Here is a 23,835-nt window from a genome sequence, read left to right on the forward strand (position 1 = left end):
ATTTATCATATATCGGTTGTATAAGATTACTGCTAAATCACAAAATCATGTTTGTTTAGACTAGGCTAGTGATTGCAACAGCCGGTATCTTACGAAATATTGGTTTTTAAAGATGATTTTTTAACTTTAAGGGTGGTCTTATACACCAAAATATATGGTAGGTTTCAAATCTATAGAAGGCCAACAAAATAATTATTGGAAGCTGTTGAAAGAATTCAGAAAAGTGGGAAAAATTGAGACAATAACTAAATATACTATTAAAAAATATTTTTAATGCTTTTTCTCAAGGCTGCAAATGTATCCTTGATACAAAACCCAGACGTAGGCAAGCTATCAAACATTATGCTTTGAAAACACGCAAAGTCTCAACCAAAGTTTTCTACATGAGAAACAAGACTATTTCTGACTTCCAAATAACGTCCAATATTCTAGCAGACGTTGCTTCCATAGCTTCCAGTAATAATCACAGAGTTTCTCATCCATAAAATGGATGTCAGCTGGAGATCCATCAGGATAAGCAACCACTATCACAGCATTGGTCACCTGGAAAGACAAAATAAATTAGTTAAATAATTAATTATATATATATATATATATATATATATATATATATCTATATATCTATAAAAACAGAGATGTGTGTGCCACAGACGATTTCTGATTGGTTAATCCAATAATCACATCTCCTAAAAAAGTATAGTTCTTACGCTCTTAACTTTACCATAAAATATTTTGGTCTTATTTATTGTCCATCTTGGTAGGGTTTAATTTTTTTCTAACTTGCCATTTACAAATTACAAAAATACGAAACTTCACAATCCAACCTCCGACTCAACGTCCGCCATTCACAAAACAAGAAAGCAAACGCTGGACAGATTATTAGTACTACTACTACTACTACTACTACCACTACTACTACAAACAATACAGCACGAAAACACGCGCACACACGCACGTCCACTACCGTCCTTGGCTACGTCACGTTGTTATGGCAACACGATAAATACACAGTAAATGTGATTTTCTTCATTTCTACGCAAATATTACGCAAATATAAATCATATAGAATATCTGTATGAATATAATTACACGTAATAGTTAAATAAAGATGATCATCGTATAAGAAAACCGAAAAAAAAAACTAATAGGGAATTTGTATAAAGTTGTATTTTCTTTTTAAATAAATAGAAAAAAGGGGTGTTGATAAGACTATCGATACTTATACAGTTTAGTGACGACATTAAAAAATGGAAATATTGAAAAAAAAAATTATTGTACGTAACTGTTATAGACTGAAGTTCTCCAAAAAAAAATTTCACTTCATTTGATCAAGTAGTTTTTTTCTTACAGCGAAAAACAATTATTTATCACGACGACGTCAACGTGGCCATTTTGGAAATGTACCTAGCAGAATACCTCCATTTTAGGCCAAATTTCGCAATCTAGCCTTTTTTTCTCGCCATATTGAGATGTGCACAACACATCTGCAATTTTTTTACGTTTTTTTTCTTTTCTTTTTTTAAATCTGCAATTTTTTGCGTTTTTTTTTTTTTTAAATAAGAATACTATTGAATATGCAAAGAAATTGAAGAATGCAAAGAATTGAAGAATTTTTATACGAGATTATTTTCGAAACATGCTCAGTTGGACACGCATGGGATTGGGTCGCATGGATAACTTCGAAACTTCGTTTATTTACTTCTGTTACAAATTAAAAAAAAAAAAAAAAAAAAAACACCCCAAAAATGGCATCTGTCTTCGCAAAAAAAAAAAAAAAAAAAAAAAAAATCTCATTCTGGTGGAGGTAAAAAAAGGGCTAGATTGGCCTAAAATGGAGGTATTCTGCTATGTACGGCAGTTACCTGCCCTTGGGAATTCCTGGGCCTGCAATAACATTTCCAAAATGGCCACGTTGACGTAGCCGTGATAAATAATTGTTTTTCGCTGTAAAAAAAAAAAATACTTGATCAAATGAAGTGAAATTTTTTTTCGGAGAACTTCAGTCTATAACAGTTACGTACAATAAAAATTTTTTTTCAATATTTCCATTTTTTAATGTCGTCACTAAACTGTATAAGTACCAGACTATCAATACACACAAAAAAATATAGATTTATTTTTGGGTAAAGTTCCCCCGGGTTTTCCTTTCACTTCAGTAAATAATGGTCTTTTGTTATATATATATGGCGTACTATTATCCTTATATATATGATGTTTATGTTTATATATATGCATAGGTGATAGTGTCTGTGTGTGTCTGTGTGCATTTCCCTACGCTAAAACTCTGTCAATTTTAAGCCTACAGATTCGAAATTTGATATACAGGGTACTGAGATTTGGGAAAATCGATGTGATAGGTTTTCGACAGAAATTTGGCGATTAAGTGGTCAATATTCAACAATTAGACCTTTGAGAACTCTACCAAACTCCTCCTACAATTTAAGGTCTGAACACATGATATTTTATATATAGATTCCTTGGACATGGATCTAACTTATTAACTTTACTTGATCCCTAAACAATAAATGTTAAGAGGTCATAATAGGGGTCGAAATTTAAAAAAAATTGACTGTCTTTTTTTCCTCAGCATACACTTCAAAACACCTGGGCAACGCCGGGCACCGATTGCTAGTATATATATATATGATGATTCCAGAAACGATGAAATACTAATGTCCATAGGTATTAAAAAATAATTATAATAATAATTATGCCAGTCCCTTTAAGAACTCGGTTCTCATTGTTGAGCACTCGAAGTTGAAGTTAAAAGTCGGTCACTTAAGCTTACACGCGCAAATCATGATGTCATAATAATTAGATCACTATCATCATTTTGACATTTAAAAATAAATGTTTAAATTTTAACTGTTTCTCATAGTTAATATTCGCCGTGTGAGTTTGTTCCTTGCTAATGGAGTCAGAGATGGCTTCTTTGCCAGGCTTGTATCTCCCAACCGGCAGTAACCATGACAACCTGTACTGATGATTCCAAAAAGGATGAAACACTAGTGTTTGTAGATATTAAAACAATAATTATAGTAATAATTATATATATATATATATATATATATATATATATATATATATATATATATATATAAAATAGAGAAAGATAGTTTGCTTGAAGCATTGCTAGTAAATAGATATGGAGAAGTATAAGAAGGCTATAGCAATGCAGGGAACCAGTTGTTGTATTGGCGTGACATATGAACAAAGATGGACAAACAAAAGAAGGTTTTGTTTGTTTTGTTATTTTATTTAACTTTGTATATCCACTTTCTTTTTTTTTCAAGATAATCACAATATGAACTTGCTGTTTGATATAACCGGGATGATGGAGGTCTTAATATTTTGAGAATATCATCTCTATTGTCAAAAGAAAAAGGACGAAAGAATGTCCTTATAAAAAGAAAAACATTGAAATATCATAAGGCAGAAATGAATGGGAACAGGACAACTGTAAACCAGAAAAGGGTTTATGCATGGGTTTCTATATTCATATTACTACATTTCGATTTTTTTTATTTATTCATCTGTTCAATTTAATCTTTATATATATATATATAAAGCTGAACGCCTGTGTGTGTTGTGTGTGTGTGTCTGGTCACAAACAGGCTCCTATATGGTTGACTATTATAGAAAACTAATCACATATAATGATACAAGATGTATCGAGACACAGGAATAGGTATGTTTGACCTGGCATAATGATGATTCATTAAAATTGTGGGGTCTGCGTACACACCTGGTCCAGAAAGTATGGAAATAAAAAATTTAAAAATTTAAAAAAAAAAAAACGTTTACAAGTGTTTTTGATATAGATGTACATAAGAATCCTTTGATAAGTATGTTTTAACTTAAATAGGGATGGTATAATAAAATTGCGAGGTCTGCGTTCATGCCTGGCCTCCATAGAATGGAAATAGGCACAAACTTTAATAAAGACTTTTCATATCTATCTGCGTAAGTATACTTTGATAATTATGGTATAATAAAATTATGGGGTGTTCATTCGCGTCTGACCTCCATAGAATGGAAATATGTCACAAAGTTTAACAAGGTTTTTTAATATAGATCCACAGAATATTGTGATAAGTGTTTCAGTGTAAACAGGTATGGTATAATAAATTATGGAGCGTATCTATTTTATTTTTCCTTTCATCATATTTTGCTTTGGTTCTTATACCCCCAAATTTGAAGCTATCTCTTTACAACCCTTCCTTTTCATAACCTATCATACTTTCATAAATCAGAGTCCATTTTCTGTAGGCTGTTTTTGAACCCAATCAATGACGGGTACTTTTGCTAGTATATATATATATATATATCTTTTTAAATATTTGTTGATTTTTTTTTTTTTAACTTTAGCAAATGAGATATCGGTTATCATTTAAATTCTTATAAGTAAATGATGTTGTGAATGCAGAATGGAAACAGCATTAATGTTAAACCTATTCAGTTTTTGCATTGGGCTGTGTGCGTCGATAAAATATGCTGATTTTCTTTCTTTTTTTTTAATTATATATACGTATAGATATATACTAATATATATTGAATCCGTTCAAATCTCTTACATGCTTTATTCATTTTATTTTGTTCATTAATATCCCATTTAAAAAAATTTAAAATGAATAAAATAAAATAAGAACAATATATATATATATAATTACGTTTCTGAATTTTTAAAATGAGAATTGATTATTCATACTATTTGAACTATTTCAACGACTGTTCACCTCTTGAGTGTTATTTTCACGTTTTGGTTGATGTAACCTCTGACCTTCTTGTTAAACTTGGGAATCTACACAGAATTTCGAACAGAACCCTTTATTTAATCCACAGGGGTAGCATGCTCTCATTTTGTCAGCCATGACTGGGTAGAAGTCCTAAGTAATTCGCAATTGTATTCTTCAGTGTTACCTACAGTGAGGATTGAACTTTCAACCTCCAGAAGAGTGTAATGTTGTGATCTTTTGGGCTGTGATCATAGTGTAGTATCTGTTAACTGTGGCAAGCAGGGCCAAGGGTCAAATTATTATTATTATTATTATTATTATTATTATTATTATTATTATTAATTGATTAGAGTGACAGCAGGTCACTGGATCAATTATTATGATTAGAAAAATAAACAATTAAATTGGGAAAAATGATTGACACATAATAATATAATAATATGACAAAAGGAATGTGAAAATAGAAAATAGATGTAAACATGATGTTTGGTTTGCATAAACAAATAACTAGATTGGGGGTTACATCAGTTATTGGTTTGAGACACGTAATGGGACACGTGATGAAATGTAGATTTGAGGAAATTCTTGGCAGTCGTTAGCTGGATATCAGAGGGAACGGACGACTCAAGAGGGGAGTTGGTCTCTATGATGCAGGGAGCAGCATCATTTCAGGCAGCCAAGATATAAAAACGTGTAATCTCTGAAGATGCGGACGGATCATGAAAATAAACGTGTGTAAATAATTCAGGTATGTGTTGTGTTATTTACATCTGTTACAAAAAACTGTTTGTCTACAACTGTTTCGATACATCCACGTCAATCGTTTCCTGTTAGAACTGTTGCATAAATGTTAAAATATACACACTAGAAGATCAACTAAATGATACGACGTATATACATACACGCATTTACACGTACATGCAGATAAAAGATAAACCCCACTATTCAACGTGTACGTTTTTATAGAACGTAATCATACACACAACGTAACAAGAGTGTAACTTTACAACTGAATTTTACCAAGTACTTTATCCACTACGCCACATGTCCTGATTATTTGGGGCTATAAAACACTTCAAATCTGGAAATGAAAATAAAAATTCAAGCCACATCATTAATTTGGAAGTATCCCAGAATCTAGTCATTCAAAAAAGGGGAGGAATAAAAAGAATGTGAAAGAGAAGCCAAGGAAAGGCAGGAGTGATGGGGATAGAAAAAAAAAAAATAATTATGGAGGCCTATATGAACCTGAGATGTTTTAAATCCGATGTTAAAGAATTGATATAAGTATGTGATAGAGACCAATAGTTTTATAAGGAAAAAAATTCTATGGCGAATGTGAAAAATTCTATACCGAATGTGAAAAGTATTTTTAAGTTTGTGTTTATTTAGAATTAAACCTATTTTAAAAAAATAAATTGCAGAAAAATCTTTATGATGTACATACCCATCATAGAACAAAGATGTATTCCAAAAATTACATAAATTGTTCCAGCAGTTTTGTTTTTATATAGAAAAGATACTTTTAGCGATTTTATTAGGAAACTAACCATTACAAGGCTCTTTTTGATCTCAATAATTCAAATTGCATTATCTCCCTCTTATAAAACATGACGGATCAAAACAATGTCTTGCTTTGTTATAAAACTTGATTTTCTTAGTTAAAAAAAAAAAAAAACTACTTGATCAATTTATGTGATTTTTGGCATATGACATTTTTGTTCCCTCTACAGCCTGGGGCTGTTAATGACATGTCACACCGGAGACCAAAATGGACTGATAGCTTTCTGTGCACCTCTTCATTGCTACTATATGTGGAAATGTCTTGAGCCGTCTCTTTGCCTGTCAAGCTACCAGGAGATCTGATGAAACTTTATGATATTTGTATTTTCCTTGTTAAGGGTTCGGACATTTTTTGATATTAAACAAGCTCACTTTGCACTTCTCACAGTTTAGCAAGTCAGCATTTCACTCTTTACGATCTTGTCCAATCACTTGCTTCCAAGTTTTCTTTCATAGAAAGTCCACTGGCACCATTTTGTCTCCAATACCCAAATCAGGATATGATGCAGGATCATCCCCCTTAACTAAGCCTTTTTAAAGAGGAGACTTCACTGGTTTAGCCACGTTGTGTGCTGCAACTCAGGAGAATTCATCCATGAAACAATAGTTCCAGAACCACTTCAGGGTATAATTCACATTTACACACCAGTTCCTGTCAGAAATTAAGCAATGTTGATCCTGGTCGGTACTAACATGGGTGACCATTTGGGAATGTTGTATGTGCTCTCCACTTATCTGGGCATTGTTTCAAGTCATCTAGTACTTCTCCTTGCTACCAGAGTCAAGCAGTGCCGATTCAAGAGAGGTGTGGTTAAGGATTGTGCAACACTTGCCTCACAATTATACATGCAGCTACCCTTACAGGGGGGCATTCGTTATCTCTTGAGACTGAATGAAGGCAAGTTCAAGTTCAACTCCAGGGTTGGCAAAAACACCCGAGAGGCCAGCAAAAGCCGATATTAAACCTAGCTCCAGTATACAGATTTACAGTGTTTGCCGTTGGTTCCAGGACTGGCTGCCCATAACTATCTTTACTGCTGTAAACCATCATGCATGGTCTGCGTTTGTCCGGGAGACTTTGTGTTCTATGGGAGGAGTCGACTCAACCCATCCTGGGTGAGTTTCGTCTCAAGTCAAGTTAAAGTTTTCCTTAGCCGGTCAATCTTCCTGCGATTTAAGACATTCATGCTTCTTCAACGGTTTAATCAGAAGGATAAACGTTCCACATGACTATGTCAGCTTAATCGAATCATTATTACACTAGCTTATCATACTTATTTGGCATACATACATGGAATCGCTTAGAAAATGAGTGCTTGTGTAGACTGGTGATCTTTCAACCCAATGCATTTCATGTGAAAACATTATTATGTGCTTACATGCCATGTCAAAATTAGTATAAATTTTAAAAATTATGCAAAATCATCCAGTAGAAAAATAATTACAAGTAAAAATATAATTTTATTGAATTATCGAGTTTGGATGTTTTAATGTCGTATGACTAATTCAGTAGAACAAACTGATTTATCTCTCTTTAATTAAATAAGGAATACTGACATTTTTAAAGAACATAATTGTGGATGATTTTTCTGTTAAAAATGCATCTAGCACATTTACTGAATCATTTTTCATAATTTTTTTTAATTTATACTGATTTGACATAACAGGTAAGTACATAATAATGTTTTCACCCAAAACGCATTGGTTTAAAAAACCACCAATCTATACAAGCACTGAAAAATATTTGCATGTAAGCACTTTTCGCAAGAAAAACAAAAAATATCAAAGAAAACAAACTTTGTGGTTTAAAAATTTTCCTTAATCCTTAACTCCAATAATTTATTTTTTATTTTTTATTTTTTTTTTTTTACACAGTGATCATCACTTATCAAGGCCCGGAAGCCACTCAGGGATAAGGGTTATTGCAAGTACATTACGTTAGTGTGGAGATTTAATGGAGTGTTTACTTAAGGGGGCGGTTCATTAGGAATTTGTTAACATTAGACTTGAAGACATCCAAGTTGTAGTCCGGAGGGAAGCAGGCAGACGGAACAGAGTTCCACAGGCGTGCACTTCTAAGAAAGAAGCTTTGTTCATGGAATCCGCGTTTTGATTTAGGCACAGATATAGAGTGGGGGAAATTTTTCACAGTGGATTCAGCTAGACGGGTGTTTTTCGTGAAAGATTGGCGAGGGGGGACCAGGGATTGGAGTTCAGACGAGCACCTGCCATATTTTTCTTCAATCTCATCAAATTTCTAAACCCCAAATTTGGGGGGGGGTTATTCTGGACATTCATAACTCACATAAACTAGAGGTTTATTGGTACCAAAAATATGATGGGGAAAGAATTGTGAATTTTTTTTTAACAATTCGAAAACGTTAACAGTGATTTCAACAGGATGAGATAACTCTCCACACTTAACTTGTTGGAGTGGTTGCAGGCACACTTTGGTGATCGTCTCCTCAGTAGGAGATTATGATCTTGAATGGGCTCTGCATTTATCGCATCTAAAATTCTCAAATCTTTATTTATTGTTTCAAAGAAAACAATTCCTAAACTATTCTGAAACTGATGAGTGGCATCATAGATCAAATTGAGACATTTCCAACAGAGGAATATGTCAGAGTAATTGATAATTTGGTATATTGCATCCATACGTGTTTATTGAACAGTGATAAAACAAAGACTGTTGGACATTTAAAACTGAAACTTGGTAGACAAGTCAAGCAGAGAATGAAGATTATTTTTCTGTTGTGTGTGAGGGGATGGTCACCAATCTATCCAAAGCATAATTAGCATATTTGACAAGAGGGAAACAGAATGAGTTTTAAATGCCACATAGAGCACATTTACACTAGTATCAAGCAAAAAAGAATGTGAAAGTATTAGTTTTGGGGTTTTTTTAAGTTATTTATGCTGACAAAGTAAGGGAAATATTTTATCTTGATTTTATCCTTGTTAAACATTATGTTTCTGAATTTTGAGATGAGGAGTGGTTATTCACATTATTTCAATTCTTTGGATTACTGTTCTCATTTTGGATGTCATTTTCAAAATGTTTCGGTTGATGTAACCTCTGAACTCTTTCATATATATATATATATATATATATATATATAACTACTTAATTTACTCACATAAAATGAATATACGAACGTATAGATTTATGTGTAAACTTTAAGTATTTAATTCAAAAGTGCTCAATACGTAGGTAGAGCTAGTTAGTAAGTTATAAAATGTATATGGCGATTAGGCTACACTGAATAGGCATAAACCTGAAGAGTCCTAGAGTGGATGAAACGCAGAATATTCAGTGTAGCTTAATCGCCATATACATTTTATAACTTACTATATATATATATATATATATATATATATATATATATATATATATATATATATATATATATATATATTAAGTTATTAATTATTATATATTCATTAGTGTTGGGACGATTAATTGGAATCAGGAATCGGAAAAATCAGAACTTTTTAGGGTATCGGAATCAGTATTGGAATCGGAAAAATTATAGCCTAATTTCCGATTCCAAACCGATTTTTTCTTTTTTTTTTTTTTTGACAATAAAAAATGAAACAAGCACAAATTGTTTTTTATTAGAAGTTGTTCATTTACAACATAAGACTGAGATGGGCCACAGAATAGGTTATAAATCTCATTTACAGATTTAACATTGATTCACAGAGTTTAATTTATTTTATTTATTGGTTATTTATTGAGAGATAACTTGCCTATTCCCTTTGTCAACTTTTCACACTTATTCACTAAATGTATAGATACCCCCATCCGAGGTGAGGGAGTTCACTTGATTATTAAAAGGTTAAATGCTCTGGACAGGGGTTTTTAAATTTTGTTCGCACCAGCTGTATATTGACAATATCTCTCATCGGCTTTTTCTGAAATAAAATTTTATGATGTTATTTTTGGACGCAAGTGAAAAATATAGACGAAAAGCTCCAATGAGTTTATCAAAATCTTGAATGATACATACAGAGTTGTCGACAGAAAACTCGTCCATTTTTGCTATGTAGGAAAATTTGCCCATTATTGAATAAATATTGATTGAAAACACATTTTATGACCGTTCTTGAAGGAGATATTGTTTTTAAAAGAGACTACACCACCACATTTGTTTTAAAATATTTTTATCTTTTTACTGTTCTTTTAAAAAAGATAAAATCGATTTACTAAGCATTCTTTTTCTACCTAGCTGGCTAAGTTTTTAATAGTTTAACTTATTTTAAAGAGTTTATTCAGTTAAAAAAAAAGAGACTTCAGACCGCATATTTTAAAAAAATATTTATACTTATTTAATGTTGTTTTAAAAAGAGCAAAATCGATTTTTCTACCTAGTTGACTAAGTTGTTTGTGGTTTAACTTACTTTAAAGCGTTTATTAAGTAAAAAAAAACAAATAGCGTCGAGTGTTACATGAGAACAAGAAATAATGTTCGACATGAGGGATCACATCTGAGGAGTCTTGATAATCGCTTAAAAATAGAAAATTAAAGAAAATACTGAGGGAGATTTAGTTTAATTTTCGATAAGCTGAACTATTAAAATTTAATACGGTCAGTGAGTAAAACTTTGTTTCATCGAAACGTAAATTTATACATCATCATCATCATCATCTATATATTAATAGGATAGCGTGTGCTATTTTCTGTGTCACACTTACAACCTGGTTGTTTAATTGTTATATACTTCCATTTCTTGTCATAAATAATTTTACCAAGAATTCCTCATAAGTTTTTTTGGGTTTTTTTTTGGGGGGGGGGGTACAGGGTAGTCACCACTTATCAAGGCCCAGAAGCCACTCGGGGATAAGGGTTATTGCGTGTACAGTAATCAATGGGATAGTATTGTAGTAATCGTTAATATTGGAGATTTGATAAAGTGTCTTACTCAAGGGGGTGGTTCATCAGGAATTTGTTTATGTTAGACTTGAAGACATCCAAGTTGTAGTCAGGTGGGAAACAGGCAAACGGAAGAGAGTTCCACAGGCGTGCACTTCTAAGAAAGAAGCTTTGTTCATGGAATCTACGTTTTGGTTTTGGCACAGATAAAGAGTGGGGAAAATTTTTGACAGTGGTTTCAGCTAGACGGGTGTTTCTCGTGAAAGATTGGTGAGGGGGGACCAGAGATTGGAGCTCAGACGAGCACTTGCCATGGAAGCAACGATAAAACAAAGACAGGCTCGCAACGTCTCTTCTGTGGGAGAGAGGTTGCAAGGAAGAGAAAAGGGCATCCCCCACTAAGCTACAGGCTGTTTTTAGCAGTTCCTGCCCAGATGTGGCAGCAGTACTCCAATGGTTTCAATTATAGCTAATGGCACTCCAATAATCTATTGTTAAAAAAATAATTTTATCAAGAATTCTTCATAAGTCTTGGTTTTGGTTTCTATTTTAGCTGATGGCATCTTAGTAATCTATTTTTTTTCTTAATAATTTTATCAAGAATTCTTCATAAGTGTTGGTTTCAATTATAGCTGATGGCACTCCAATAATCTATTTTTAAAAAAATAATTTTATCAAGAATTCTTCATAAGTGTTGGTTTCAATTATAGCTGATGGCACTCCAATAATCTATTTTTAAAAAAATAATTTTATCAAGAATTCTTCATAAGTGTTGGTTTCAATTATAGCTGATGGCACTCCAATAATCTATTTTTAAAAAAATAATTTTATCAAGAATTCTTCATAAGTGTTGGTTTCAATTATAGCTGATGGCACCTTAGTAATCTATTTTTTATAAATAATTTTATCAAGAATTCTTCATAAGTGTTGGTTTCCATTATAGCTGAAGGAATTAAAGTTATATACATATATATATATATATATATATATATATATATATATATATATATATATATATATATATATATATATATATTTATTAATGAAATCAAAGGGATGTAGTGTTTACCTAATATACGTAATGGTAAACTTCAAACTAATATAAATCACAGTATTTATATATAGAAAATTTAATCCCAACCGAATAAAAAAGCTGATTTTGCTGATTTCTTAATGTCCTCTGATGAGAAGAATAACAAGAATAGCATTCTTTGAAACTCTGCGGAATAAGGACTTTGTAAATTGTTTTTTGGAGTATTCAGTCAAACAATAAATTTTGATTGTAAAGTTCAACTTGCAGTTTTAATTTTCTTTCTCTTATATATATATATATATATAAGTTTGGGATTCGGTTTCAATTCAAGCTGATGAACCCAAGTCATATAGATATATTTTTTTTTATTTTTGAAATCGCAACTTTATAATATATAAAATCGATAGAACATTCACTCTATAATAATATATATGAAATCTGCTAGCTTGGATAAATACTTTTGCAGTTTAAACAAAAAATCTACAATAATATCATAGCGTCACCATTTACGCTGAATATCTACAGAATACCAACATCAATATATTACATATGAATCAGTCCCCTGTGGAATAAATTAAAAGTTCTGTCCGAATATTTCTGTACAGATTCTGGGTTTGCCAGAAAGATTGCCCTAGTTCAACAAGATACGCCTGAGGTCAGAGATGACACATCAACTAAAACATTGTAAAAATAACACTCACGGTGAGAACAGTAGTTTGAAGAATCTAAATAAAACAAATAATAAATCGCCATCTCAAAAAATCAGAAATGTAACTTTTGCTTAACAGAAACATGTTTCCATGTGATTCAAAAACTTTGCTGAAAATGAAAATAATAGTAAAAATCCCAGGAAATGAGTAGCTTCCAAGATATGAAGAAATTATAAAGTGGGGGATCACTTTCCTATATTAATTTAAAGTAAAATGAACATCCACTTTATAGCCAAGGGTGCTCATTTTATGTATTAATATACAAAAGTGATCCCCCATTCTTGAAACAGTAATGTGCAACCTTAAGGACAAATGTTACAGTGTCCATTACACAATTCAGGTCATTAGATTTCCAACGAGCCTTCATTTATTAAATACTGATCAGTAGTTGCTGAGATTTCGAACTTATAAAATTGCTAAAAAAAAGTGGTATATCTATACATGGATATATCTATACTAGTCGTCAAATTGAATACTGAAACCCTCATATTCTTGGTTCTATGGGCCAAAAATAGATGAAAATTTGCAGGCTTTTAGAAGATTATAATACTATTCTATGGTTAAAATTTTATGACAATTGGTTACAAAGAACCTATACTTTCAAACCAATAAAATATGCCCAAATTAGCATACATTTGTATATATAGTGTCCTAGCAAGCCAGTTTTAGTTCTACTGCCTTGAGATGAATTTTGCTTCGGATTTTTTGCTTGGTTGTCTCCCCTGTAGCTTTGCCAAGCAACTAATATATATATTACTGGTCTGGCAAGGCCACAGGGGAGACAACCAAGAAAAGAACCTTAAGCAAAATTTATCCCAAAGCGGCATATATATATATATATATATATGTGGATTTTTTTAACAATCAATTTTAATACCTTTTAAATGGTATTATATTGATTATTGTACCAATATTAACCTCGGTTTAGCTCGATGAGAATTCAGAGCAATATAATTTATACAATCAGAAAAAACAACACCTTTTTTTTAGTAGTACACAATTTTTGTTTTTATTATTTTTTTATGACATGTTATTATATATTTTTTCTTAGTCTGACAGCTGTTATATATATATATTATGGCAGTATAGCTTAGTTTCCTAGAAGTACATCCACTGAAACAACATGTGTCTACCAAAAAGTGCTCAACAAGTTAACAGAGCAGGTATATTTAATTTATTTATACAAACATTGATGGGTACATATGTGAATATATATGAGCATTTCAATATTCAATTTGGCTACCAGTATATATATATATATATATATATATATATATATATATATATATATATACTGGTAGCCAAATTGAATACTGAAATTCTCATATCACATGAGGTTATCATAAGATTAAATTTAATTGTCACTAAAGTTAATGTTTTAAAGAATAATTAAATTGAATTGTATTAAAAACACTCACAGAAAAAAACAACAACAAAAACACTACATAAAAATCAATCTTGGTCACAAAAATACATGAAACATTCACAAAAATCCATGAAACATTCACAAAAATCCATGAAACATTCACAAAAATCCGAACAAGTCAGTTACTTTATACTTGTTTCTGCCATTAATAAGTTTGACTTAAATGTATTTATTTTTTTATTTTATTATAATTATAATTATTATTATTCTAAGTTTTATTAAAAACGCACTCAGAAAGGCACCCATTTATTTAAATATCTTTTCTTTAAGTACGTTCGTTTTGTTACTTACTTAAAAAAATGTTTTGTAAATATATAATTTTCTTTTAAATCTTCAAAATCTTTGTAAATATATTTTTTTTTAAATCTTGCTTGCGAATATTCGACCATGTCTGCTATTTGACATGTTTACAAACAACTAACGGCATGTGCTTGTGCACATGGCGTCATGGCCGAATCACCAGTGTCACTTGAAATGTGCGCTGGTCGTCGCTAGTCGCCGTCTTTTGCTACAGGGTATCTATTCTTTACTTGATCCGAGAAATCTTTCTAGACTGAGGCAGCATTTAAGAATTTCGCTTAAACGTGTATATAGTCATCAATATCCTGAAATTAGCTTCTTCTCTCAGTATTCTTTCTGCTGAAATATCCGGTGGGGAGGTGGTCAGGTACTTTGGGGGAGGGGGGATTATATTTTTGTGTTTTTATCCGGTTTTTTAAGTAGGATTACTGTATCTTTTGTTTTTGAAATTGTTACATTAAAATACAGTTAACAAATGTCCCTCTCCATATACTCGGATAGGGATGGGGAGTGAAAAAATTTTTTTTGTTTATTATTTGTGAACCCGGACAATGCTGTGTATCCCTGCTAGTCTATAATATAAAGAGCAGTTGTTGGTGTGTATGTTTCAATGTCCAGATAAAAGTAAAAAATGACAAAACAAATAATACCAAAGTTGGTATTATCTTTATAGGCATTGCCCTGGATGAATAATATCTAAGATTTAGAAAATAAATATTCATACTTTAACTCCAAACTGGTGCAGATTTTGTCAGTGTGGCAAGTTCATTTTCCAGCCAGATTAAATTCTAACAGTAAAAAAGTAACTGACTTTTTTTACATAGGAATTAATTGATTCCCTTATAGTGATTCATTGCTCAAGAAAAATTATAAAATATGAGTTATCTGTATGTACGTCCAGAAAGAGGAATGGACTAGGCGGAGAAGAAAGGTGGAAACAAGATGAGAAGGAAAGGGAGACAGATAAAGAGATAGAAGTTTTAACAGAAATATGTTTCGATTTTATTCCAGGCAATGCCGGATAACCTTGCTATTTGTATCATAGAACAGAAAAAATTGGAGGCCAGAAGTAAAATATGTGACACTTACTTTAACATCGAGAAATGAGTTTGTGTTCAAAGCACTCATGTATGCAACCACTTGTATGGGGTTGTCATAGGTATTTGCAAGAAGGGGTTTGTGCTTCTGTGATGTTTTCCAGTCAATAAGGCATAGCTGATTACTACAAGAAAAAAAAGCATTCTTTTAAGTACATACTAATAAAATTAGTCATACCGTTTAGCAATATTATCAAACAACTGTACAGTTTAGTAGTTGTTAACATGATAGTACTAGTTATACAAAATTTGATTAGTGCTTAATTGCAATATTATCAAAAGTTCAGAAGACAATATCACCACACAAAAAAAAGGGAGACATGGCCATACAAATAAATGACAATAGCAATATTATCAAAAGTTCAGAAAACAATATCACCATTCATAATAAGTTACAAGTATCTAATTATAAAACTTAAGCCATCTAATTCCTGCTCAAGATATTCAGTATTTGATCTTTATGAATTTTCATTGGTTTTTGCTCTAAATATTCCATACATAAAGTACATCTTATTGCAATCCATAGTCAGCTTTTTTCGTCTGTCTGTACATCTCACTTTCAATCAATTGGCAAAAATAGCAAAGTGAAGTGAGCCATGTAAAAAAAAACAGAGGACGATTATATACGGTCTGAATCTTTGTCCAAAGCAACTTTTAACCTGGATATGGTAGCCACAATCACAACCCCACTCTGGCAGGCTGTTCCAGAGAGCATAAACATGAAAAGAAAATGCTGCCTTCTTTTTGTTTAGAAAAAAATGATGACTGTATTCTCTTCTGTAAACAACTGCAGAGACAATGATCAGGTGTTAAGGTTGGAAACTCCTATAAACGTAGACTTACATTTCCTGTTGATGATGCTATATTCTAGAATCAGGTCCCCTCTCATCCTTTGCAGGTAAAACAGATTTAAGCTTTTGAAGTCAATCTTTGTATTGAAGTGTAAGAATCTAATGCTTCAGGTGTGCAATATCTTTTTTGTAAGATGGGGATTAGTTGTCTGGGTTGCATATACAAGAACTGGCCATACAAGGGCTGTGTATAGAGAATGAAAAGTATATATCTATTTTTTTTTCTTTGTTTTCACACAATGAAGTTGTGAGACGCTCAGCCATTATAAGATATGTAAGACGCGAAGCTTTTAAATGGCATGGGAAACAAGTTGGTAAACATCCTAAACTTAAAAAGAATCTCAGGGCCAGATGAAAAATCTGCCCAGCTTTGTTTGTCATCTCAATGCAGTAACATGTTAGAGTGAAGAAGTTGTACACATCCATACCAAAGTTCTTTGCATTAATAACCATGTTGAATGGTTGAGACAGAAAAACTGGCAGAGCAGGCTGTAGGCAGAAATCAGATAGGAAGATGCAGTGTTCAGAGTTCTGAAAATCAGGACCAGAGTCTGTTGCAATTATCGTGAAGTTGATCGTGTACCAAGTTAATTTATCTCCCTCCCACAGTGGGATGATGTGGCACTAGGTTTAGAATGTGGGTTTAAATAGCCAGTGGGTAGAGAAAGAGCACTCTGGCCTGCAAAAAATTCACGAAGAGCACATTCAGCATTGTACAGTATAGACACCTCAAGCGATTAGCGATAAATTAATCCCTTCTCAAAAGAAGAAAGTAAATCCTGGGAGGGGTCAACCTCTTAGAATTGCACGGGACAAGCAACATACAGGGGAAAAGCCATTTGAATAATGGTTGAAATGTTGACTTTAATGTCGAGGGAAAAAATCTGCGGCTGTTTCAGATTGTCCAACAGCCACCTTGCAAAGAGTTGACTGATGAATAAAATTTTCTGCTCATAGAGACATAAAGATAAACCCTTGCAATCTTAGCAAAATAGTTGAAATCTAGCGATCCCAACAAATCATTACATCACACACATTGCTTTTCAAGGTAAAAAATTAATTGCTTGAAAAGAAGTTGTTTTTTTTTCTATTATTTTTATTAATTAAATAAAATAAAATTAATTGCTTGAAAAGAAGTTGTTTTTTTTTCTATTATTTTTATTAATTAAATAAAATAAAATTAATTGCTTGAAAAGAAGTTGTTTTTTTTCTATTATTTTTATTAATTAAATAAAATAAAATTAATTGCTTGAAAAGAAGTTGTTTTTTTTCTATTATTTTTATTAATTAAATAAAATAAAATTAATTGCTTGAAAAGAAGTTGTTTTTTTTCTATTATTTTTATTAATTAAATAAAATAAAATTAATTGCTTGAAAAGAAGTTGTTTTTTTTTCTATTATTTTTATTAATTAAATAAAATAAAATTAATTGCTTGAAAAGAAGTTGTTTTTTTTCTATTATTTTTATTAATTAAATAAAATAAAATTAATTGCTTGAAAAGAAGTTGTTTTTTTTTCTATTATTTTATTAATTAAATAAAATAAAATTAATTGCTTGAAAAGAAGTTGTTTTTTTTTCTATTATTTTTATTAATTAAATAAAATAAAATTAATTGCTTGAAAAGAAGTTGTTTTTTCTATTATTTTTATTAATTAAATAAAATAAAATTAATTGCTTGAAAAGAAGTTGTTTTTTTTCTATTATTTTTATTAATTAAATAAAATAAAATTAATTGCTTGAAAAGAAGTTGTTTTTTTTTCTATTATTTTTATTAATTAAATAAAATATAATTAATTGCTTGAAAAGAAGTTGTTTTTTTTCTATTATTTTTATTAATAAAATAAAATAAAATTAATTGCTTGAAAAGAAGTTGTTTTTTTTCTATTATTTTTATTAATTAAATAAAATAAAATTAATTGCTTGAAAAGAAGTTGTTTTTTTTCTATTATTTTTATTAATTAAATAAAATAAAATTAATTGCTTGAAAAGAAGTTGTTTTTTTTCTATTATTTTTATTAATTAAATAAAATAAAATTAATTGCTTGAAAAGAAGTTGTTTTTTTTTCTATTATTTTTATTAATTAAATAAAATAAAATTAATTGCTTGAAAAGAAGTTGTTTTTTTCTATTATTTTTATTAATTAAATAAAATAAAATTAATTGCTTGAAAAGAAGTTGTTTTTTTTCTATTATTTTTATTAATTAAATAAAATAAAATTAATTGCTTGAAAAGAAGTTGTTTTTTTTTCTATTATTTTTATTAATTAAAATCAAGATAAAATGTCTAGAATTCTTATTCCAATTTTGATCAAAAGCCATTACATGATTTTCATTTTAGAAAATATTTTAGCCTTAAGCTTATGAAGACTTAAGAAACAATTAAAAAGAATCCTCTTGCCAACGATTGAACATGCTCCAAGTGTACAATATCTTTTTTTTTTTAAGATAGGAATTTGGCATACTCAAAAACCAGCCATACCAGGGTTATCTATAGGTTGTGCATCTTCAAAGATGACTAGCAAAGACACATTATATGCCATCTTATCCTATAAAGATGATGTTTTGCCAGTTGAAATGAACACTAATGCATTGCAAAAATTTTTTTAAATAAAAAAATAAAAAATACAACATTCTTTTTGCACAAACAGTAAAAATAATTCACGTGAACTCTTTGTGTGTGCAAGATGCCTTCAATAAGTTTCCAGACTCTTTTTGTGCAAGCAATTAAAGTTGTTGTAGACTCTTGAAAATTCAGTGTGTTATTGCTATACATCTTGAGATGACTGACCAATTTTTACATTTTTCGTTGTAGTAGCACAACTTCTTACAAAATTGCCTGCTAATGTAATTGGGGATCCCATCCTCTTTGTTAGGTAGGAGAAGAAACAAAGGTTGCATAATGAAGACACAAAATATGCCATCATACGACAAAAAACAAAAGTAAATTTATTTACAGCAAATACAAGTAAGAGTAAGAGATAGTAAGAGTTCAGTGAAAAGAGATTATAAGTAACGTTACTTGCGTTATTGTATTTTGATGAGAGGTTGACGACAAGGTCAAGAAGTAGACTATCAATGCTATACCGGAGAGCATCTACCATCACATCTTCACTTGTTGAGAGTTCCAGCGAAAAGAGAATGAATAATACAAAACAGAAGTGAATGTAGCTGTATCGACCCCTGGTGGCAAAACATGGTGTTACCAGAGTTAAAGGGCGATAATAGTGTTTACCTTAAGGTCATCCGTTTGTATGTATGAGTTCGCTTGTGTGGAGATTTCAGTTCCCATAGACACATCCCACATTAATGTCATATTGCTTGGATGTACAACCATCAACAACATTTTTTTTTCTCTTGCCTAAGAAGGATCTGAATATATTATTTATTTGTCCAGCAATAACATATGATTTGATAACACATTCATGCTAGATATTGGTAAATGCTTTGGCTATATCAAGGGCTACTGCCCTAGCTTCTCCCACCTTGTCCAGTGCATAGTATATGGATTCAGAGATGGTGGGCTAGCATTTTGTTGATTAATGTTTCACAAGCATTTTTTTACCAGAGGCAACAAAACAAAAAAATGGTCAAAAAAACAAATATACAACAAATACTGTATATTTTTGGTGCATAAGACGACCCTTAAAATTAAAAAAATCATCTTTAAAAACCAGTATTTCATAAGATACCGGGTGTTGCAATCTCTAGCCTAAGCTAAACAAATATGGTTTGTTATTTAGCAGTCATCTTATACAACCGATATATATGATAAAATTATTAAAATTTGCTCCAATTTTGTACCTTGTCTCATCTGACGGTCGCCTTATACAATGAAATATACGGTAAATGTTATCAAAGGCAAGATAAGTTACTCTTCTACCTAGATAAGTTTTTAGTGTTTTAACTTATTATAAAGCATTTACTAAGTTTAAAAAACAAGTAGTACCAAGTGTTATCTGAGAACAAGAAATAATGGCAGACATGAAAGGATCACATTTTTTGAGTCTCAATAACTGCTCAAAATAGAAAATTAAACAAAATATTGGTAGAAACCCACTCGTTCAAAGATTTTAGTGAAGAGAGTGACAATATTAATAAGATAATCAAAATTCATGACTACACAGAGGCAATTTTCCAGCTTTCAGGGTAGCAAAATTCAGTAAGTTATGTAATTTCAGTGACTTCCCTTTTGAGGTCACCTCTAACTCTTAGGTGTTACTTAAACTTTTCCATTACAACAACAGTCTTCCTGTATGTTACACTAAAAAGCATTTGTGAAGTTTCACTAATCTTTATTAAATTGAAAACTTTTACTTTATTCTTTAACCCTCTCTATATTTACCGTCACGATGGGTTAACAACGGCACAAATGTGCGAGAATTGAAATTCCCAGGCTAACTCGATTATCGCTCTTTAACTCTGGTAACTGGAGAACGACACAGCCACATAACTTCCTGTTATGTATATTTCTGTCTCTTTTCCACTGAACCCTCGACAAGTCAACATGTGACGAGACAACACTCTGGTTAGCATTGGCCATCCAACCAGTACTACTGACTAACCCGTCAGTCTATCATCAAATACTAACGCAAGTAACCTTACTTAATCCTCACCTCTCAACGAACTCTTATTTTTACTATCTCTATATTCATTTCATCACATTAATATTTATATAAATAAATCTACATTCTTTCACTATCATATATCGAAATACTTCGTTTTCACTTGCGAAATTTTGCTTTTCAATCACTCTACCATTCATTAAGCAATATGGAGGATGGGATCCCAATTACATAAGCAAGCCATCCTGTCCACCACAATGTAGACACTAATGCAGAATCAATCAACGTTGATCAAATGGATAACAGTTCATTTATTTTAATTTTAAACACTTAAAGAAGGTGACACAATACTTACTCATAGTTTGCAACGCAATCAAATTTCCCTCGATAGAGGAGGTCGTGGTGAGTGACCTCAGTCTCTAAAGCACGGACGTTGGAAATTAAGGGTAACAAGGTTTTCAAACTCTTCCAGTGGCCCTCGTTGGCGAAATGGAGGTCACTGTTCACAACATCTTCGTCTGCAAGAATTCTTTGAATATACAAATGGAAATTGCTGCCGTTTTCCTTCAGTTCTGCAATGAGAATATTTATATTTGAATCAGAGCATATACTAGTTAAGACAAAAATATTTATATTTGAATCAGAGCATATACTAGTTAAGACAAAATTATGGATAAATAATCTAATAGGGCCTCATTAGATTATCAATCTGAAATGGAATTTGTTTTACGTTTCTGAATTTTTTAGATGAGATTTTATAATAAGTATTACTAAACTTTTTAGCTGGATAAAAACGTGAAAAAGTTGTAGCCCGTTGACTTAGAATGAGTGCTTATGCTAAACTAGCTTGGGTGTCCGGCGTTGCCCAGGTGTTTGGAGTTGTGTGTTAAGCAAAAAAAAAAAACGTGGTAGTAGACAGGCAGGCAGGCTTGAACTCGTGACATGGAGGCAGAAAAGAAAGTCAAAGAAAATCTGACGTCTTACCATTACTCCATGACACGACCAGAAGTTCAGAACATTGAAATTAGGCAAAGTCAGTTCAACTGATATGATGACTTGCAAAAATGGCTTGCAAAAAATCGACCCCTCCTTGTAGAAAAATACCCAGTTGAGGGTAAAGGAATTAATATTTTTAGCCAATTTTTCGATATTTCTCTTCCGAAACGTCGAGCTTCAAAATGATACCAATCTCGTGAAAATTTGTCGCTTCTGCTGAAAGTTTTAGGCAGACATACAAACATACATACATACATTTAAACAGACAGGTGAGATTTATATTATAAATTGATGGTTGAATATACTTAAATTTGTGTTCATTTTTGCATGAAATATTAATCCCTTTTAATCTCTGTGTGTTAAACAGATATCATAATACTTAGTTGCTGCACTTTATCGTAACATTATCCATACAAAATTTCAGCCAAATCGATCAAGTTATTTTTGTGAAAAAGTGAGAGTAAACATGGTATTAGCAATGCCCATCAACCATAAAACACTTTGGATAATTACAGATTTCAAAATAGTCATATTAAATTAGTCATATTTTAAAAACGAAAGCAGTGTAAGTTCTCAAAATGCCACCATTTGGTTCAGAAATTGATATCCTTTCACATGCTTTAATATATAATAATCTACATGATATATTTGAAGAATTTTTAGGGAAATAACAATAAAATGTTAATGCTATGAAATGGTTACTTTTCATCAGATATTTTTACACTCCTGGTGCTTAAAAGCTTGGTATCATTACCCTATGAGGAATTTCATCATGATATTTGGAAAACAATTTTTTTAAAAATTTTAAAACATCAATCTCATTTATTCTCAGGGTACAAAATAAACTGGTTCATTTGGGGGGGGGTTGTCTTTAGAATAAGACTTCAACATAGAATGTATCAAACATTTTTTTTCTAAATACTTTTCCTACTCCAAGTTATAAGTAAATTAATGTTTTTATTATTTTATGTGTTAAAATAATAATTCTGTGGTGATTTCTCTTTTGGTATCAGCCATTTTTAATTAGATTCTCCCCCATAATTTCACACATTTTTCAGTTAAAGTAAACAATTTGAATAGTAGTGCTAATAACTTTAAGTTAGTCAGCAGTTGAAGCAGCAGCTGCTGTTATTGTCGGTTGTTTAGTTTGAAATTGAGAAGTTTTGTAAACTACATTTACAGGTTCATTTTGGAAAAAAATTTTAAAAACTTTTGTTTTTAAATTAATGTGGTTTATGGTTGTTTTATATTATAGTAGTTCCTTCAAAAATACTGGTTTTCAAATATACTTAATTTCCAAACTTTTTACTTTGTAGTTGTAGCTACAAAAAAAAGAAGAAAATTCTATTTTTTTTAGGCGATTATGTGTGAATACCCTAAAAAAATTAATGAAAAAAAAAAAAGAACTAACAATAATTAGAATTAGAGTAGAGGAAGATCAGTTTCACATATAAATTTAATATACAATGCCTTTTAGAGCAGCTAGTAATTCAAATTCTTTTGATATTTTTTCAATTTAAAAAGTTAGTATAAATATATATAAAAAAATTATGCTACCACTAAATCTAGGTCAGAGTGATGAATCCACCTTCTAAAAGTTCCTCTCTTAAACTTGTCATACCATTAACCTTGAATCTGAGTGACAAGCTCCACCCAAAAAAATCTCCTTTTACCCTACGACTA

At 31.1% G+C, this 23,835-nt stretch overlaps 1 protein-coding gene across 1 annotated transcript in view; it reads right to left on the bottom strand.

Annotated features, from left to right (window-relative positions):
• Positions 1-252: 252 nt before the first annotated feature.
• LOC145260450 (uncharacterized) overlaps positions 253-23,835 on the bottom strand; it is a 44,853-nt gene continuing 21,270 nt past the window's right edge. The window contains exons 3-5 of the mRNA XM_080118505.1: positions 21,512-21,728; positions 15,735-15,867; positions 253-543 (exon numbers count right to left, since the gene is read on the bottom strand). Of these exons, the coding sequence (XP_079974631.1) occupies positions 397-543; positions 15,735-15,867; positions 21,512-21,728 (497 nt within the window). The 3' untranslated portion in view covers positions 253-396. The remainder of the gene's footprint in view (positions 544-15,734; positions 15,868-21,511; positions 21,729-23,835) is intronic.

Source organism: Euprymna scolopes, chromosome 36, assembly GCF_053919585.1.
Source record: "Euprymna scolopes isolate OS-2025 chromosome 36, ASM5391958v1, whole genome shotgun sequence".
Lineage (NCBI taxonomy): Eukaryota > Metazoa > Mollusca > Cephalopoda > Sepiida > Sepiolidae > Euprymna > Euprymna scolopes.